Source organism: Ochotona princeps, chromosome 33 (genome assembly GCF_030435755.1).
Source record: "Ochotona princeps isolate mOchPri1 chromosome 33, mOchPri1.hap1, whole genome shotgun sequence".
Lineage (NCBI taxonomy): Eukaryota > Metazoa > Chordata > Mammalia > Lagomorpha > Ochotonidae > Ochotona > Ochotona princeps.
In genome coordinates this window covers 696,341-715,466 of record NC_080864.1, presented here as the reverse complement: position 1 = coordinate 715,466, position 19,126 = coordinate 696,341, and the positions used below count along the sequence as shown (strand labels likewise).

Genomic DNA, 19,126 nt, shown 5'->3' with positions numbered 1-19,126 from the left:
AAATGGGGCCGGGGACCCCACCCCGGGGCCGGGACCCCCCCACAGAGGGGCGGGGTCTCCCAGAGGGGCGGAGTCTCCCACAGAGGGCCGGGACCCCCCCACTCAAAGGGGCGGGGTCTCCCAGAGGGGCGGGGTCTCCCACAGAGGGCCGGGACCCCCACCCCGGGGCCTGCTCTTCCAGGTGCTCAGCAGGGAGCCGCGGCTCAGGGGCAGCCCCGGAACGTGCTGAACTCAGGGGGCTCCGGCGAGGAAGACGTGGAGGTGGGCCGCTTGCGGGGTCCGTCCAGGGCTCCGGGGTCGTCGTCCGAGCTCGCTTTCTTTGTGGGGCCGGGGGGAGACGCTGGGTTATGGGGGGCAGGCCCGAGGAGCTGGGCGACCCCAAGTTCTGAGCCCGAAGCTGCCCGGGCTGCACCGGGGTCTCCTCACCGAACGGAGGCCGGCCCCGCCCACCAGGCTTCAGACCCCGCCCACCAGGCAGCAGTGCAAGGCCTGGCCACGCCCACTAGGCCAGGCCCCGCCCGTGGATCAGCTCCGCCCCCAGGCCTCAGGCCACACCCCTGGTCCAGTCCCGACCTCAGGCCCCACCCAGTCGCAAGCCCCTCCCACCGCCCTGGCCTCAGGCCTCGCCCTCCGCGCCCCCTCCTTCCTGGGCTCCAGCCCCAGGTCCCTACTGTCCTGGCTCTGTGAGCTCAGCTGAGCGACTCGCTGCTGGGTGCCTCAGTTTCCCCTCTGTGAGATGGGGAGCATTCCAGGACTCGCCTGCAGACTGGGTGACGGCTTCCTCCCCCTCCCAGCCCAGGCTCCCCGCAGCGTCCTGCACAAGCTGGGGCAGTACTGGGGAGGAACGTGCTGGGGCATCCGGCAAGCAGAGGGAAGCAGCCTGAGGTCCACACACAGCCCGCTCCCCCACCCCCATCCCCAGGACCACCACCCAGGGCCCCCCCAGGCCCACCCCCAGGGCCACCACCCAGGCCCACCACCCAGGCCCACCCCCAGGGCTACCCCAAAGACGCACAAGCTTAGGGCAGCGCCTGGGGACACACACAGCCCGACCCTCCCCCACCCCCAGGGCTACCCTAGGCACACCATCCAGGCCCACCACCCAGGGCCACCCCAAAGGCCCACCCCCAGGGCCACCCCCAGGCCCACCATCCAGGCCCACCACCCAGGGCCACCCCAAAGACCCACAAGGTTAGGGCAGCGCCTGGGGACACACACAGCCCCTAGGTCCCAGTGTCTGAGTTCAAATCCCAGCCCAGACACACAGTTGCTGATGCCACAGGGCCTTGGGACCCGCCACCCCCATTAGGAACCCAGACTACACTGCCCATCTCGTGGGTTAGAATTGCACCTCAACGGGATGTGCCCACACCTGCGACCCATGGGCAATCCTTGGCAACAACGTGCCACGTGAAATCCACAAGTCACAAAAGAGCCAAACCTAGGACGGGTGCAACAGCTCCACAGGCTCCAGCAGCGCCCACAGGGGAGCCCTGTGGCCTGGGAAAGCAGTGGAGGACGGCCCCAAGCCTTGGGACCCTGCACCCGCGTGGGAGACCCAGAAGAAGCTCCTGGCTCCTGGCTTCGGATCGGCTCAGTTCCAACCACTGCAGCCACTTGGAGAGTGAGCCAGCGGATGGAAGATCTTTCTCTCCTTCTCTCTGTAAATCTGACTTTCTGATTAAGACAAAACCAAACCACCTTTCCTCCAAACTATAGGCTCTACCGCACTGGGGCAGCGCACAGCGGCTGTCTAACTCGTTGCGCTCATTCTGTCCCTCCCCCTGAGAGAAGGGAGCCCTAGGGGAATCCAGAGGACTCAATCGTCCTCCCGTCCACCCAAAAGAAAGAAATGGGATGTCCCTGTCCCCTGCCTGGGCCACCACTGGCCAACTCTCTGCCCCCGCCTCCCGCTCCCATGGCCCCAAGGAAATGCAGCAGGCCCTCCGAGGCCACGTCAGATGGGCGTCGGTGGCCCTCCCCGCGCCCACTGCAGCTGCTGGGGCACTTCCCCAGCCACACAGGGCAGGCTCTGCTCTCCCTCCTGAACAGGGAGCAGCCCACTTCATGGGCAGTGCCCAACGTGGGCAGCAGGCCCCGTAGGGACCCCAGCCCTGAGGGAAGCAGAATAACACCCAGCAACAAGCCACCATGCAAGCGCGTCAAGGGCCAGGCAGGCTCCCAAAGCGGCATGGCAGCCAGCCCCACCCCGGGCCCGCCCAGCTGGGCACCGCACCGGGAGCCTTGGGCACCGCACCGGGAGCCATGAGCACCGCACCGGGAGCCGTGGGCACCGCACCAGGAGCCGTGAGCACCGCACCGGGAGCCGTGAGCACCGCGCTGGGAGCCGTGAGCACCGCAGATGCCCAGCTCCTGAGCCATCCCCAAGGACCACCACCCCTTGCCCCCCGCCACGGCTGAGTCCCAGGCCAGCACTGACCGCCCCTCCCACAGCCCCAGCTCCCCCAAAGGACAGCACCCCAGAACTTTCCCAGCCAATGCTGGGCTCCCAGACATGTCACCCCCTGCTGGAAGCTGATGCGCAGCGTGCACTCAGCCTGGTAGGGAGCTCTCCTCCCCCAACGCCCGCTGGCAGGACCCTCAGCAGAGCAGCGTCCACTCACCATGGAGATGGAGAACAGGGAGTTATCGAAGGCCATGTCTGAAACACACACAGGGAGAAGCCAGGATTGCATGTCAGCAGTTTTGTGTTGTCTTGTTAATATCTATTTCATTAGGGCCCGGCATGGTAGCCTAGTGGTTAAAGTCCTCGCCTTGCATGCGCCGAGATCCCATATGGACACCGGTTCATGTTCCCGCTGCTCCACCTCCCATCCAGCTCCCTGCCTGTGGCCTGGGAAAGCAGTGGAGGACGGCCCAAAGCCTTGGGACCCTGCACCCGAGTGGGAGACCTGGAAGAGGCTCCTGGCTCCTGGCTTTGGATCGGCTCAGTTCCAGCCACTGCGGCCACTTGGGGAGTGAGTCAACAGACGAAAGATCTTCCTCTCTGTCTCTCCTCCTTTTTGTATATCTTTCCAATAAATATTTTGTAAATGATTTATTTAGTTAGTAGAGTTGCAGAGAGACGGAGAGGAACTTCATCCAGTGGTTCACTCCTTAAGTGTTGCCAGCATCCCGGCGCTGGGCCAGGCTGAAGCCAGGAGCCAGGGGCTTCATCCGGGTGTCCCGTGGGGAAGGCAGGGACCCCAGGATCTGGGCCATGACCTGCTGCTTTCCTAGGCATGTCAGCAGAGAGCCCCTCCGGGACGCCGCCCTGCGAGTGGCGGCTTGGCCTGAAGTGACTGGCCTGTCTCCACTGCCCACACCCCCAGGTCTAGAGTCCGCCGAGGGGAGCGGGTGTGGAGGGGGATGGCGCCAGGCCTCCCCCAAGGCGGTGCCAGGAGGGTAGGGCTTGGCACGCCAGGCCCTCCTGCCTGCTAACGCTCCTGCGAGCCGGTGGCCCGAGCGCCTGGGGCCCTGTCCCTGCTGCAGGCTCTGGGGGGTGTTTAGCCGCCATCAGCAGCTGCAGGTTTTGGGGAGTGAACCACAGGAGAATAGGAGATCTCTGTCTCTCTCCCCCACTTTCTCCATCGCTCTACCTCTCAAATAACAACACCGACAGAAAGAGCAAAGGTACCATTACTGATGCTAAAAAGAAAAACGGCCCGTCCAGAGTGAGCGAGGTCTCCTGGGGGAGCCGCACGCCCCCTCGTGGAGGCCGGCAGAACGGCACCTTCCGCAAGGCAAGGTGGGGACCCCAACTCCAGGAGACAGAGCAGGGGTGGGGTGGGGCGTGCGTGCTGACCACCTCCCAGGTGGGAGCCAGGATGGAACAGACATACCCAGCGGCTCCTCAGTGGGACCGTCCCAGGGGTCAGAACGACAGAGCTTTCACAACAGGGCGTCTGGGGGAAGGCTTCAGCAACAAGGTTCTGGGTTGGACCCAGCGCAGTAGCCTCGTGGCTAAAGTCCTCGCCTTGTACATGTCGCGGAGGAAGTTGGGGGAGGGGGTGGGCTGACTGAGGTTCCGGGAGGGGCACACACCTGAGGACCTGAAGCTGATCTGGGCCCAGCAGGAATCGCGCTCTCTGGGAACACAGGAAGGCCGGGTGAGCCCGGCAGTGCGGGGCTGGTGCTGGGGGGTGGGCGGCCCCAGAATACGCCCACCCACACACTCACCTCCCTCCCCCCAGGTGCTCCCTGTGCCCACACCCAACTGGGGACAGGGGAGCGGGGTCTCCAGGGGTCTCACCTCTTCCTCTGTAACTTGTGCATTTTCACTGCAACAAGTAAACAATGATCTGTTACTGTCCGCCTCCGGCCTGCTCAGGTGTCACAAACCCCAAACTCAGGGAGGAAGGGATTCAGAGATGCACTTAGGGGCTGGCGGAGTCGTGGCCCAGCCATCCAGCCGACAGTGAGACGCACATGGGAGAGCCTGGTTTGGGTACCGGCAGCTCCACTTCCCACCCAGCTCCCTGCCTGTGGCCTGGGAAAGCAGTGGAGGACGGCCCAAAGCCTGGGGACCCTGCACCCGCATGGGAGACCTGGAAGAGGCTCCTGGCTCCTGGCTCTGGATTGGCTCAGCTCTGGCCACTTTGGTCACTTGGGGAGTGAACCCACAGATGGAAGATCTTTCTCTGCTCATCCACCCAGGCAAGTAGTGGGAGGAGACCAGGGTAGCGTTCCTGGCTCCTGGCTGCAGCCCAGCCCAGCCCTAGGGACTGGGACTCACAGCCAGGAAGGGCCCTCCGTCCACTGGCCGCCAACACCGCAGTCCCCTTCGGAGTGGACCCATCAGGGCAGGGAGGGGCCGCTTACCTTTCTTTACGACCAGCGTGATGACCAGCAGCCCAGCAAGGAGCAGGACGACTCCAGCCAGGCTCAGGGACAGTGCCAGGATCCACGTGGGCACTAGGGAAAAGAACGGGAAGGGACAGAGCGCCACCTGCTCGTGCGCTGACCACGCGCCCCCAGCTATACCCTTGGAATCTTGAGTGAAAACCTGGGCCTGGCCAGTCAGCATATCCCCGCCCCCTGACCACTGGGATTGGCTCAGGGATGGGTGTGAAGCCTGGGCTGAGCCAATGAGAGCTCATCTGGGGACAGCTGGGATGGATTACTAGATGTGAGCAGGATGGGGGCCCCCAAAACACGTGCAGTGCTTAACCCAGGCACAGCCACCCTGAGAGGGAGGGCCTGCCACGCGGAACCCCACTCAGAATAAAGAGGAAGCAGGCGGTGCTAGGGACTGTTAACATCTCTGTTTTTGCCCACTGCTCCAATTAAAAAAAAATTATTTTTATTGGAGAGCCAGATTGATGGAGAGACAGACACACATCTTCTATCTGTGGGTTCACTCCCCAAGCAGCCAGAGCTGGGTCTATCTGAAGCCAGGAGTCAGGAGCCTCCTCCAGGTCTCCCACACGGGTGCAGGGTCCCAAGGCTTTGGGCCGTCCTGCACTGCTTTCCCAGGCCACAGGCAGGGAGCTGGGTGGGAAGTGGAGTTGCCGGGACTCGAACTGGCGCCCCACGGGGTGTTGAAGCATACGAGGCGGGTGAGCCTGCCTAGGCACTGAGCTGTGCTCCTCCAGCACTGCATTCATTTAAGAGGTGGAGAGACAGAGCCCCCTCTTTGCTGCTTCGCCCCCACAAGTACCGACAGGAGGGACGAGCTTGTCGCCTGAACTCCCACCTAGGTGACCCAAGTCCTGTGCCATGGTCTGCCGCCTCCCGGGGAGAGAGTGGGGTGTTGATGTGGGGGCTGCTCTGCTGCTACACTTCAACCCCCACGCGGGGTTTCTGGAATCTTTGCCAAGGCTGGTGGGCAGCTATGCCTGAGGCCCCAGTTCTGCCAGCAGCCCACGGCGTGTGTGGCCCGAGACAGTGGGCGCTGGGGTGCTGGCTGCAGCTGGGCGCAGCCACCGCAGAGCTGGCCCTGGGGACGGAGACGCCCACCCGGTGGTGGCTGCAGGCCAGCCGGGGACAGGCCGGCACTCAGGTGTGCTCAGGACGGGCCCTGTGCATTCAGCCCTCCGGGCGGGAGTGGCCAAGGGGAGAGAAGGCAGCTTTTGATGGAGGGGACTCGGGGAGCCAGGCAGAACACAGAGGCGCCCCTGTCATGGCAGCTGGGCTGCGGGCTGGCCTGGCTGCGTCTGCAAACCGCAGGGTCCACCTCTGCCAGCGCGGGCTCCTTCCACCCACGCCCTCAACAGCCCGCCAGGCGACCCTCCCACCAGGGAGCTGCCCCAGGATCCCAGGTCCCTGCTGCCTCCCGCGGGGCGGCCCCTGGCCATCCTCCTCCCTGTCCCCCTGCCCCCGCCTGCCCCATGTTCCACCTCATTCATTCACTGTGCACCAGCCAGGCTGGCCCGCTCTGTGTTCCTCAAACAGGAGCACCGGTTCAAGGCCCGCTGCTCCATTTCCCGTCCAGGCAGTGGAAGACGGCCCACGCGCTGGGGACCCTGGCCCTGCCTGCTCCAGCCCGGCCCGGCCCTGGCTTTGGTGGACATGCAGGGAGTGAACCAGCAGACCGGCAACTCTCTCTGCAACTCTGCCTTAAAATAAATACATATTTTTTTAAAAAGCTTTTAAAAACACACAGACCACTATCTACACCCCGAATGGGGGAGCCTGCGCCAGTCCCAGCTCCCTGCCAGCACGCACCCCCATCAGGAGAGTGGCCGGCTCAGGACTGGGGGCCCTGCCCCCGTGGGGAAGGCCCAGCCGGAGCTGCTGGCAGGGCACCAGGTCCCTCATTCACCCATCCGTTCTCTCATCCACGCCTGGGGTGCGCTGGAGCTCGGGTGGGCGCAGCCCCAGGGGGAGCAGGCCGACGGGGGCCCTACCCTCCACCCCGTGAGGCTTCAGCGTCCTCTGAGGGCTGGGGAGAGGCGGGGCGCAGCGCGGAGGGGTCCCTGTCAGCCTGGGGACCAGCAGGTGCTGGGGAGGGGTTGCAAAGGGCGGGGTCACACGGGGTGGAGCCTGGTGGGTGTGGTAGGGCGTGGCCGGGGCGTGGCCATGGTCCCCCACCCTCCCTTACCTGGGAAGGTGAGGCGCACCGGCGCGCTGAGGTCCGACAGCTGCGGCCGGCCGTGCTCGCCCAGCACCCCGTACTGGCAGTGGAAGGTGGCTCCTCCGGCGCCGCCGCTCAGGTTGAAGGTGACGCCGAGCTGGCCGGCCGGGGCCTGCAGGACCTGCACCACCTGCCCGCCTTGGTACAGGGTGAAGTTGGCCCCCGAGAAGCCCCAGGGGGCCACGCACGCGATGTGGATGGGGTCTTCCTGGCTGCTCGGGTGGGGGGCCACCAGCAGGATGGACGGCGCGGGGATGGCCCCGGAGCCTGCCGTGCGGGGAAGGGGTGTGGCTGTGTGACCCGAAGCCAGCGCATCACCCTCTCTGGGCTTCCTCTGCTGCTCTTCAGATGCACTGGGAGCCCGGAGACGCCCGCCCTCCCTCAGGCCGTGCCCGACCCACGCTGGCCCTTCCGTAGCCAAAGCGGAGGCGACTCCACAGCAGTGGGCAGTAGGCTGTGTGGTAGGGAAAGCGAGGCTTGCAGTAGTCGAGCCCCTGGAGTGACCCCGAGGGCTCTGCCTGCAGACGCACTGGGTCCCTGCGTGTTGCTCAGAGGAGTCCCCAGCTAAGGGTGGGGTGGCCGGGGCTTGGGGGCTGAGGCCACCTTAGGTCATCTGAGTGGGACCCACACCCCTACACCTCCCCTGGGCTGCAGGGAGGCCTGGGGTGCCACTGCACCCTCTCACAACAGCCCCCTTGACCATGCACGACCAACCGGGGAGCCCTAACACATGCCTGAAGACACCCTGCCTCGGGCTGCGTCCTGCAGAGCTGGGGCAGCTTCGCACCACCCGGAGCAGCATGGGCCAGAGGCTGGCGGCCGAGGAGGAGGGGCAGGAGAGGGAGGCGGCGGCGTGGGCCGTCGGGGGACAGGCGGGGGTCTGCCTCTCCAGGGGCTCTCCCCAGGCTGTGGGTCCCTTGCTGACGGAGGGGCAGGCTGGGGTGGGGGGAGCACTCACTCACCGACTACCAGCAGTAGGACTGTCCAGGGCATCCCTCCTCCAGCGCACGGCTGCCCGGCCGGCCCGGGGTTCTGGCGGGCGAGGCCGGAGGGGCCCGGGGCACCCCGCCAATCCCTCCTGTTGCGGCCGCGGCGGGAAAGGAGAAGCAGGGCTCGGTGTTGCCTCACTTGCAGGAAGTTGTGCGCGCACACACACACACACCCACCCTCACCCCTCACCCTCTCTGCCCCCCGCTGGCCACACTGTCCCGCAAATTAGAGGCAGGGAAAAAATGCAACCAGAGGACGCAGTTAGGTGTGGCTGTGTGCGTTTCCCTTTTCACCCCCACCAGAAACAGACCTGGGCTGGAGGGCGATGACCCCTGGGGCTGTGTGACAAACTCCCACCCAAGACGCCACAGCCGCAGCCGGGGCGGCCACATGTCAGAGAGGAAACAGAACCAGGGCAGAGGTGGGTGGAGGGTAGCAGGGTGGACGCCTGAAGCCTTACTTTACTGCTCTGTCAACTGGAGCTAGGAGTGTTGCGGGAGGCGGGCATCGGACGCCCGCACAGCCCGGATCACGATGGCTCAAGAGGGCTTGGCGGGGGGGGGCCCTGCAACCCAAGTGGGCGACCTGGAGGAGGAAGCTCCAGTTCCCTCTGGCTGCTTGCTGCCTGGCCCAGCCCTGGCCCAGCCGCCGCTGGCAGATCTTTTTGCTACTTTGCCTTTCAGAAAGAAGGAAATCTTTGATTGAGAGGCTGGGGCTGCTCGGTCTCCCGCACGGCGGGCAGGGACCCAAGCCTCGGGCCACCACCTTCTGCTGCCGTCACAGGCAGGCACATGAGTAGGCAGCCTAACTGGAACTGGACTGGCTGGGATTTGGACAGCACTCGTAAGGAAACTACGGTCGCAGGCCGCAGCCTAACCTACGATGCCACAACACTGGCCAGAGATCACTGAGCTGTAAGTCCTTTTATTCAGACACATAAAGCTACACCAGTGCCACAGATGCTGCTTTAGCTGCACCCGACACACGTGGGCCTTTCCTGAGGCAGCTGCACAGCCCACTGGTTATGGCGCTGGAGCCAGCTCGTGGAGCTCAGCTGCTGCAGACACCAGGAACGGGAGGGCCGATTCCAGGGACTGGGCCACTGCCATCCACACGGGAAACCTGGAGTAGTCGGCTCTGGGTTCGGGGCTTTGGACCCATCCTGGCGCCACTGTGGGCTTTGGGAGAGTGAATGAGTGATGGACCAGCAGGCAGTTAGAAATGTCTTCCACCCTCTGGTTCGCGGCCCATGCTTCACATGGAAAAACTCTCGCACAACTCCACAACACAAAGACCCAAGACGTCACAGGAAGATAAAGGGCCCTGACCAGTGCTCGGCCCCGGGAGAGCCAGCGGCGCCAGGTGTCACAGGCCTACAGTCAGAACCCAGAACTCCACGCCATCTGCACTGTTGCTAATGTTACATTAATATGAGAATCGACGGTAAAAATAGAAGAGCAAGCCATTTCACAAGGACTTCCTTCCTCACACCCACTTAGAGGGGTGAAAGTGAAAGCCAAAGCAGAGGCCACACATAGGCGACAGAAACAGAAAGACACGCCGCCACCAGGCGGCAAGGGCAGGGTGGGTCCTCACATGGAGACCGCAGCAGCGCCAGCACGGCCAGCACGGCCAGCACGGCCGCCTCCTGGCAATTTTACTCCGGGGTGTATACACCCCTCAAAAGAACAGAAAGCAGATCTTTTGTGGGCGGGCTGGCAGTGGGCCACCCGTGCTCCAGACCCAGCCGTGCTCAGCACACACTCTGCGAGGCAGTGGGTGACAGGTGACGGTGTGGGCTGGGGGCCCTGCCTCCCGCTGAGGGGGAAACGGGCAAGCGGCCCCTGGCTCCTGGCTCCCCCGGCCGAGACGGGGGGAGAGTCTCTAACTTTGCAATGGATAAAAGGGAGCTGCACTGAGATTGACCCAGATCCATGGCAGCATTTAGAATCAGTGGAAGGCGGGGGCCCAGCACCACGGCTCAGGGGCTACGGTGTCGCCCTGTGTGTGCCGGGATCCCACATGGGCGCCGGTTCGTGTCCCGGCTGCTCCCCTTCCCACCCAGCTCCCTGCCTGTGGCCTGGGAAAGCAGTGGAGGACGGCCCAGAGCCTTGGGAGCCTGCACCCTCGTGGGAGACCCGGGAGAGGCTCCTGGCTCCTGGCTTCAGATCAGCTCAGCTCTGCCCATTGCAGACACTTGGGGAGTGGACCAGCAGATGGAACACCTTCTCTCTGTACATCTGCCTTTCCAATACACATGAATGAACGTTTAAAGAGAGAACCCGGCGTGTGCGGAGCCCCAGTCCTCCGGCCACGGCCCAGGGGCGCCCTGCCACTCTCGGAGCACCAGCCTGCGCCTTTCTCTTATTTTACATTTCTGCCCACGGCTCCCTTGCTGAGCGGCCTTCCTGCCAGGCCCGGGGCAGCTGGGCACCACGGGACTGTGGACGGCCGGGTGTGGGGGGCCTTGGGGGGCACAGGCGGGCTCCCCGGGACGGCAGGGTGTGTTTGGGGGGCACAGGCGGGCTCCCCGGGACGGCAGGGTGTGTTTGGGGGGCACAGGCGGGCTCCCCGGGACGGCGGGGTGTGTTTGGGGGGCACAGGCGGGCTCCCCGGGACGGCGGGGTGTGTGTGGGGGGCACAGGCGGGCTCCCCCGGGACGGCGGGCTCCCCCGGGTCCCCTCTCGCCTGGACGCCTGCTCCGGCTCACCTTCCCGGGGACTCGGGGACGGCCGGGGCAGGTGGGCGAGGCCCCCCGGCGTGCCGACCCCCGGGCCGAGGCCGAGCGCGCTGCGGGCCGCCCCGGAGGCCGTGCCATCGGCCGCGCCTGACGGACGAGGCTCGGAGGCGAGCGCCGAGCCACAGGCGGCCATGACAGAGCGGGTCCCTCACGCCCGCGGGTCCCTAGGAAGCCGCCAGCCAGAGCTTCGAGAACTTCTCGAACTCCCGCGCTCGGCGCGCCCGCCGGGCCGCGCGCAGGCGCACTGCGCTCCCGCAGGACCCGGCCGGGCTGTCCCCGCGACCGCCTGAGAGGCGGACGACGGTCACGGGTGATCGTGTGTCACCGTGTCCCCGCCTCGCCGGGGCAAAAGTGAGGTGTTCCCGCGGGAAGGCCGCTTCTCTCCGGCCACGCGTTTGCATCAGGCAGCGGCCCGGGCAGCCCGCCTCGCTCGGCGCGGGAGGGGCGGCTGGGGTCCTTCGCAGGAGCGCGGCGGCGGCAGCCAATGAGCTGGGCGGGCGCTCAGCCCGGGGGCGGGGCCTGCGGGGGGCGGGGCCAGCGCTTAAAGGGGCCGCGGGGCGCGGTGCAGAGGGGTGACCCGAGCGATGGCGGGCGGCGCGGTGCGGGCGCGGGCCGTGCGTCCGCCGCCTCCTCCGCCTCTGCCGCCTTGGCTGCCGCCTCCACCGCTGCTCCTGCTGCTCCTGCTGCTCCTGCTCCTGCCGCCCGCGGGCGTGCGCGGCGCCGGGCCCCCGGCCGTGCAGGACGGCGAGTTCACGTTCCTGCTGCCCGCGGGGAGGAGGCAGTGCTTCTATCAGTCGGCGCCGGCCAATGCCAGCCTGGAGACCGAGTACCAGGTGGGGGCGGGGCCGGCGGGAAGGGGAGGAGCCAGGGAAAGCGGGCCCATCGGGGGCGGGGCGATGCCTGGGAGGAGGTGGGGCTAGAGGCAGCGAGGGGCGTGGCCGAGCAGGGGGCGGAGTGACGCGTGGGAGAGGGGCTGGGTCCAAATTGAGTAGGGGCGTGGCCGAGAAAGGGGACGGGGTGGGGCTCGAGGGGGCGGGGGCGTAGCCGAGTCAGGGGAGGAGAGACAGGTCCATTTAGAGGGTGGGACTTAGTCAAGAGGGAGGCGTGGCTAGAGGGCAGGGCGGGGCCTGTTGACGGAGTCTCCGGGGTGGGCGTGGTCAAGCAAGGAGGTTTTTTGGGAGGAATAAGGTGGAGCCCAGAAAGGGGCGTGGCTGTGCCCCATCAATCAGGGGAGCCCCTCCCCGGCCCCCAGCCTGGTGTCTGGCCCTGGTGGTGGACAGCCAGGGGTGTGTGTGTGCGTGTGTGTTCTCGCGTGCCCAGTGTGTGTGTGCGTGTGTTCTGCCCCGTGCCCCTTGTGTGTGTCTGTGTGTGTGTGTGCATGTGTGTGTGTTCTTGCGCCCCGTCCCTCGGCTCGCTCTTACCTGTGGCCCCTGCCAGGTGATCGGAGGGGCTGGGCTGGACGTGGACTTCACCCTGGAGAGCCCTCAGGGCGTGCTGCTGGTCAGCGAGTCCCGCAAGGCAGACGGGCTGCACACGTGAGTGTGGTTCTCCACCGCCTCCCTGGGGTTGGGTTACAGGTGGCCTCAGGTTACGGCCCTGCCCTGCCCTGCCCTGCACACCCCAGCCCTTCCCAGCCCTGCCCAGCCTGGCCCTGCCCAGCCCTGGCCTGCACACCCCAGCCCTTCCCAGCCCTGCCCTGCCCTGTCTGGCCCTGCCCAGCCAGCCCTGCACACCCCAGCCCTGCCCGGTCCTGCCCTATCCTATCTGACCCTGCCCAGCCTGGCCCTGCCCTGCCCAGCCCTGCCCGGTCCTGCCTGCCCTGCACACCCCAGCCCTGACCGGTCCTGCCCTGTCCTGTCTGGCCCTGCCCAACCCTGCCCAGCCCTGCCCTGCCTGGTCCTGTCCTGCCCTGCTGCAGCCCACAGAGGGTCACGTGTGGGGTGCCCGTCTTCTCTGCAGAGTGGAGCCCACAGAGGCGGGCGATTACAAGCTGTGCTTTGACAACTCCTTCAGCACCATCTCTGAGAAGCTGGTGTTTTTCGAGCTCATCTTTGACAGCCTGCAGGACGATGAGGAGGCGGAGGGCTGGGCCGAGGCTGTGGAGCCCGAGGAGATGCTGGACGTCAAGATGGAGGACATCAAGGTGTGGGGGGCGGGTGGGGGGCCACCTCACGCAGCCAGCCGCCCGGCCTCCCCGCCCCCAGCCGTGCTCTCGGCTGCGAATTCTTAGGTGTCAAAAAAATAGCCCAACTGTAGGGTTCTTTTTTTCGAATATTGATTTATTTGAAAGGCAGTTACATGAGAGAGATTTGCACCTGCTTGCTTTTTCACTCCCCAAATGACCACAGTAGCCGTGGCTGGGCCAGGCGCTCCGTCTGGGTCTCCCACGTGGGTGGCACCGGCCCGAGGTCTGGGGCACCAGCTGCTGCTTTCCCAGGAGCGGAGAGCAGCCGGGACACAAACCCATTTGCCATGGTGGCACCTGTGAGGCCTGGCTGACCCACATGTAGGTTTTAAGGGCTTTTAGGCAGTTTGTATCAAGAGAAAGAATTATACCTGGGTACATAGGCACAGGCTGGCTAAGTAACGGCGCAGGGCCCTAGGGCCGGCGGGGAGAGCTGCGCGGTGGCCTCGCGCTGGCTCAGCCTCACAGCCACCCGCTCCCACCCCAGGAGTCTGTGGAGACCATGCGGACACGGCTGGAGCGCTGCATCCAGGTGCTGACGCTGCTGCGGGCCTTCGAGGCGCGTGACCGCAACCTGCAGGAGGGCAACCTGGAACGTGTCAACTTCTGGTCGGCGGTCAACGTGGCCGTGCTGCTGCTCGTGGCCGTGCTGCAGGTGTGCACACTCAAGCGCTTCTTCCAGGACAAGCGCCCTGTGCCCACGTAGCCCGAGCATGGGTGTGTGCAGTGTGTGTGTGTGTGTAGGGTGGGGGGCCCCACCCGAGGAGCCTCTGCGTGGCCCGGCGCAGCAACTCCTCCCGCCCAGGAGGGGCCTGCTTGAGGCCGGGGACGCCGTGGCCTGGGCCAGCCGTGTGGTGGCCACCCTTGGGCGCCCCCTCCCTGTCAGTGTGCCTTAGTCCACGCGTTCTGGCCCGCACCAGCGCTGCCCATGCAGGGGGTCCACTAGGCCGGCTTGGGGAGCCTGTGGTGCCGGTGCCCGCTGGGCCGTGGAGGCAGCGAGGGGGTCCGGCGGTGGAGTGAGCCCAGGAGTGGAGAGCTCAGGGGCAGGGGGCCTCGCACGCGTACCCCATGCCCTCTCTTCCTGTGGTGGCCCCAGCGAGGGTGGCAGAGCGGGGGGGGGCCCATGGTGCGGCTCGGCCAGAGCCTGCCTGCGACCCCTGATGGCGCAGTTAATAAATTATGGTCAAGAACGCCACTGTCTGGTGATGGGGGCTCGGGGACCCCCGCTGGGGCAGGCCTGGCCCCCCAAGGGAGGCAGCTGCGCTCCCACGAAGCTCAGAAGAAAGGTCTGGTGGGAGCCGATGGAGGTGGTCGCCTGGGCACAAGACAGAAACCAGAGAGCAAAGGTGAACGGTGACCCGGCGTCGGGGAGGCCTGGCCCCAGCGCCGGCCAGGGGAACAGTGACTCAGTGGCGCCTGGGGTGCAGGCTGTCAAGCGCCAGCCTGAGCGCACACACACGAGGCCCACACAGCCGCGGGAACGGTATTCCCTTTATTGGAGTTTATTCAGAGTGTACAGGCACTTCAAGGAGTCACCCCCGGGGGTGCGTGAGGGCTGCCGGGAGAGCCCCCCAACACTTCGGCCATGCCCGCAGCCCCCAGTCCATGCCTGGGCCACCCTGGGGACCCAGGAGGAGGAGGAGGAGGAGGAGGAGGAGGGTGGGAAGACCAGGGCTGAGGGTTCTGGGCCTGGTGAAGGCACCTTAGTGGTTGTGGCGGGGCAGGAAGGAAACCCACCCACGGGCTGGGGGCCGTGCCCCACAGGAACCCCCACCCCTACACCCCTGCTTCTAGGCCTGCCCCATGGGCTTTTCCAGCTGGAAGCCCCTAGCAGCTGCCCTCCTGCGAGCCCCATCCCCAAAGTGCAAGGGGGCCCCTTCACTGTGCTGTCCAGCCTGGGACGGGTCTGGGGCAGGCGCTGGCAGCGGAGGGCCACCCACAGGGAGCCTGGTGGGGGCCTGGAGGCCAGGGGGCTGAGAAAGCTCCTGCATTGCGGCTGCAAGAGGGCCCCCTGAAAACAACCCCCCACGGCCTAGTCGAGCAGGGAGGGCTCGGCCGGGCGGATAATGGTGGGCCGGCTGGGCGCGGCAGGGGGCCTTCTGCTGCAGAGAGAAGAGACAGACGGGACAGGGAAGGGGGTGCGGCGTGAGGCCCGGCGACAGTGGGGACCCAGCCCCCCGACCCTCGACACGCCTCCCTCCAGCGGCCAGCCTCTGCTGTGCCTGGGGGCACAGAGCCCGACCTCCAACCCCCGCACCACTGCACTGCTGGGTCACCCTGGGTGACAGCCCCCGCCCTGGGCAGGGCAGGTGCCCCCTGTGGGCTAGGTGACAGCAGTCCCCAGGCCTCACCGGGTGGGCCTGCGTTTCTGGCCCCCTGCACCATGGGCGTGGCCTTACCTGGGCACTCCTGGAGGGATGCCAGGGGGGATCCGGGCTGGCCGAGACGGGATCTGAGGCGGGGCCGAGAAGGGGTCATTGTTGGGGAACACGCTCTGCGGGCCGGGACGGGACGGGATCGGGGGCGCGGAGAAGGAGGCTGCAGCCCCCACGGGCACGGGGATAAGCGGGGGTCCCGGCGTGGGTCCCCTCACGGCCGGGGGCCGGCCCGGCGGTGGCGGGTGTGTGCTGGACACCGGCCGGCGCTGTGGAGTGGGGCTGTGGAGAGAAGGGTGTGTGTGCTGTGAGCCACGGGGGGCCTCCTCCCTTGCCCCAGCCCAGCCTTCCCGGTGCAGAACCTTCCAGAAGGGAGCCCAGCAGTCCCACGGCCCAGGCCTTCCAGGCTCGGCTGCTGGGCTCACTTGCACCCCTCACACCCACCGCACCCACACCCCTGCCGCCTGGCCGTGGCCTGTGCCCACCTGTGGCTGCTCGCGGTCTGCAGCCAGGTGTCGTCCACGGGCGGGGGCACGGGCGTGGACACGGTGCTGGTGCTGATGTCCCCGATGATGTTGAGGGCCTCTCGGAGCGCGTGGTACATACGCAGCATGTCGTCTCGTCGCTGCGCCTGCTCGGCCGACTCCTCCATCAGGCTGCCCTGGTCCGCCGACGAGTACAGGTAGGCCAGCAGCTCATGGTGGATGAAGGCCTTGGTCTGCGGGCCGGGCGGGGCGCAGAGTCAGGGCAAGGGGCGCTGCAGGTGGCGGGGTGTGGGCTGTGGCGCACCTTAAGGTGCACAAGGCAACAGAAACCAGGATCAAAGGAACTAGCTCACTGCCATAGGCAGCGTTTGAGAACCATGCGGTGGGTTTGCCGAGGGCCAGCGACCCCTGGTTTCAAGAAAACATGTTTTTGTGGGTCCAGCACGATGGCTCAGTGGGTGAATCTTCATCTTGCAAGCACCAGGATCCCATGGGGCACCGGTTCTAATCCTGGCAGACCCACTTCCTATCCAGCTCCCTGCCTGTGGCCTGGGAAAGCAGTGGAGGACGGCCCAAAGCCTTGGGACCCTGCACCCACGTGGGAGACCTGGAGGAAGAGGCTCCTGGCTCCTGGCTTCAGATTGGTTCAGCTCCAGCCACTGTGGCCATTTGGGGAGTGAACCAGTGGACGGAAGATCTTTCTGTCTCTCCAGAGAAATGAAATAATTTTCTTACTGCCTGAGTGGCAAACCAGCCAGGCCCGAGTCAGGCCGGAGCCAGGAGCTCCATCAGGGCACAGGGAACCAGGAGCTCGGGCCGTCCTCTGCTGTCTGAACTGGTGCTCTTGTGGGCTGCTGGGGTCACACTGCACTAGAAGCTTCTGTGACCTGCATGTCTCTTCCCTAATGGCGTCCTATGTATCTGTCTCTTTCCACATCTCTTCCAGTCAGATCTCCTGTTGCTGTGCCCTTCAAACCCACAGGTCCAGGCCCGGCGGCGTGGCCTAGCGGCTAAAGTCCTCGCCTTGAAAGCGCCGGGATCCCATATGGGCGCCGGTTCTAATCCCGGCAGCTCCACTTCCCATCCAGCTCCCTGCTTGTGGCCTGGGAGAGCAGTCGAGGACGGCCCAGAGCTTTGGGACCCTGCACCCACGTGGGAGACCCGGAAGAGGTTGCTGGTTCCCAGCTTTGGATCGGCGCAGCACCGGCCGTTGCGGCTCACTTGGGGAGTGAATCATCGGATGGAAGATCTTCCTCTCTGTCTCTTCTCCTCTCTGTATACCTGACTTTATAATAAAATAAATAAATCTTAAAAAAAAAAATAATCAAACCCACAGGTCCTTACAGACAGACAAGGACACCTCCCAGGTCGCTGAAAATGACCGTGGCCAGGCCCGTTCTGTGTGGGCCTGCACCGTAGGTGCGCGCAGCACCTGAGGGCAGAACCGTGACGTGCCACAGGGGCTGAGGCTCCGCGTGGCTAACAGAACGACACAGGGCTTCCTTGGGCATATGCACACACACACACACCCTTACCCACACGTGTGTCAAGGTGTGGGTTACACAGAAACTAGGTGTGTGTGGCAAGATGGTTTGTGCCCAAATCCACATTCTCTTACACGCAGGCCCTGTGAGCCCAGGGCCCCTGGGGACGGGCAGGTGACACTCACGCCCACATGGGACCACTGGCTGGACCCCGGCTCCCAGGAGCCCAGGGCTGGCCAACAGGAGGTCGGGGGCGGGAGCGGCCTGAGCCTGGGCGGGCCTCGACATGCCTGCCTGTGAAACGGGCACTCACATTGTTGATCATGAGGTGCATGATGGTCTTTGGCATGAGGTCCCGGATGGACTTGTTGATGATGGCCACGTACGAGTCCACCAGGTTGCGGATGGTCTCCACCTGCCGCTCCAGCTGCGGGTCCATGGAGAAGCTGTTCTCCTGCACCCCATCCTCATTCTCTGTCTGTGGGGAGAGACGACAGGCTGAGCGGACAGCCAGGCCGGCGCTCTGGGGGAACCGAGGCCCCCCATCCCACCGGCCCAGACCGGGGCTGACTGCATGCCAGGCTGGCACACTGCCGGGAATGGCAGCACGATCGCTTGGGGACTGAGAGGGGGACGTGCTTGCGTCCCCTCAAGGACAGGAGGAAGGGAGAGAAGGAGCAGCTGGGATCCCCTTCTTGGAGTGTGCTGGAGCTTGGCTACTGTTCCAGAACTTTCTGGGTCCTGATGTCAGAGCTCTGCCCTGCCCCTTTCACCCCCCCTGCACAGGTTGGCCGGGTGGTGGTCACCTGGTCCTTCTCAGGGTACACCCCTGCTCGCAGGAATGAGGCCTTCCAGCTGTCCACGTCCTCCTGGGAGTCGCAGGCCAGCTCGATCTGCCGCAGGTCCTTGTAGACATTCCTGTGGTGGGCGGGAAGGAGGACGCAGGCTCCAGGGGGCTCTGGCCTCGGCCACCCACCCGGAGGCGTGGGCTGTGTCCTGGGTGTGCCTAATGGGGTACTTCAACCCCAGCTGGGGCTGCTCCCTGCTGACGCACTTGAGAGAGCAGTGGGGGACGGCCCACTGGTGCCTGGGGAACTATACCCATGTAGGAAACTCAGACATGTGGCCAGCGTGGGGAGTGAACACAGGGAGAGGTCTCTCCAAGCCTCTCTGTCACTCTGCCTTTCAAGCAAGCGAACAAATCTTAAAACCAAAACCACTGTGGAAGTCAATATGGACAGTGCTAAGAGAACTGAAAATGAAGCTGCCGTGTGACCCCGCCATCCCACTGCTGGGATACATCCACAGTAAATGGGGTCTGTGTGAGAAGGGGGTCTGTAATCCTATATTCACAGCAGCACAGTCTATAATAGCAAAGACATGGAAACAACCCAGATGCCCGTCCGAAGAGGAAAGTTTAAAGAGACTGTGGTGTATCTAGTCTGGAATACTTCTCAGTCATTCACAAGAACGAAATGCTACCATTTGCAGCCAAACGTCCCAACCAGACCATTCTGCTCAGGGAAACAAGCCAATCCCCAAAGGACAAACACCATATGTTCTCTCTGATGTAAGGCTACTTTCATCTGCTGGTCTCTCACACAGGTGGGAGACTTTGGGCCGTCCTCCACTGCTTTCCCAGGCCACAGGCAGGGAGCTGGGTGGGAAGTGGAGCAGCTGGGGCTTGAACCTGCACTGACATGGGAACCTGGCCCCTGCAGGATGAGGATTTACCCACTGAGCTATCATGCTGAACCTGGGGGTCAGTGTTTATAGATTTGAGTGCAACTGA

General features: G+C 65.1%; 3 protein-coding genes across 9 annotated transcripts in view; 1 reads left to right on the top strand and 2 right to left on the bottom strand.

Moving 5' to 3' along the window:
* Positions 1-195: 195 nt before the first annotated feature.
* C33H19orf38 (chromosome 33 C19orf38 homolog) lies at positions 196-8,216 on the bottom strand. Of its 2 annotated transcripts, XM_004595747.2 has the most exons (7): positions 8,038-8,194; positions 7,043-7,342; positions 4,822-4,914; positions 4,253-4,280; positions 4,045-4,088; positions 2,625-2,662; positions 196-317 (listed from the first exon to the last, which is right to left on the bottom strand). In XM_004595747.2, exons 1-7 carry the CDS (start codon positions 8,066-8,068, stop codon positions 204-206), a joined length of 648 nt encoding a protein of 215 aa, XP_004595804.2. In that variant the 5' UTR covers positions 8,069-8,194; the 3' UTR covers positions 196-203. The 2 variants fall into 2 exon arrangements, with proteins under 2 accessions (XP_004595804.2, XP_058514028.1); XM_058658045.1 differs by lacking the exon at positions 4,822-4,914 and having other exon boundaries at positions 8,038-8,216.
* Positions 8,217-11,389: 3,173 nt separating this feature from the next.
* TMED1 (transmembrane p24 trafficking protein 1) lies at positions 11,390-13,741 on the top strand. Its single transcript, XM_004595746.2, has 4 exons — positions 11,390-11,638; positions 12,243-12,340; positions 12,765-12,948; positions 13,478-13,741. The coding sequence occupies exons 1-4, from the start codon at positions 11,390-11,392 to the stop codon at positions 13,694-13,696; spliced, it is 750 nt and encodes a 249-aa protein (XP_004595803.1). The 3' UTR covers positions 13,697-13,741.
* Positions 13,742-14,107: 366 nt separating this feature from the next.
* DNM2 (dynamin 2) overlaps positions 14,108-19,126 on the bottom strand; it is a 57,481-nt gene continuing 52,462 nt past the window's right edge. For 2 of the 6 annotated variants that reach the window (XM_058658031.1, XM_058658030.1), the window contains exons 16-20: positions 18,141-18,252; positions 17,648-17,812; positions 15,851-16,083; positions 15,390-15,647; positions 14,108-14,305 (exon numbers count right to left, since the gene is read on the bottom strand). In XM_058658031.1, the coding sequence (XP_058514014.1) occupies positions 14,266-14,305; positions 15,390-15,647; positions 15,851-16,083; positions 17,648-17,812; positions 18,141-18,252 (808 nt within the window). In that variant the 3' untranslated portion in view covers positions 14,108-14,265. Of the gene's footprint in view, positions 14,306-14,997; positions 15,093-15,389; positions 15,648-15,850; positions 16,084-17,647; positions 17,813-18,140; positions 18,253-19,126 lie in introns of those variants that run through there. The other 4 variants (XM_058658029.1, XM_058658032.1, XM_058658026.1 and 1 more) reach the window with 3 other exon arrangements.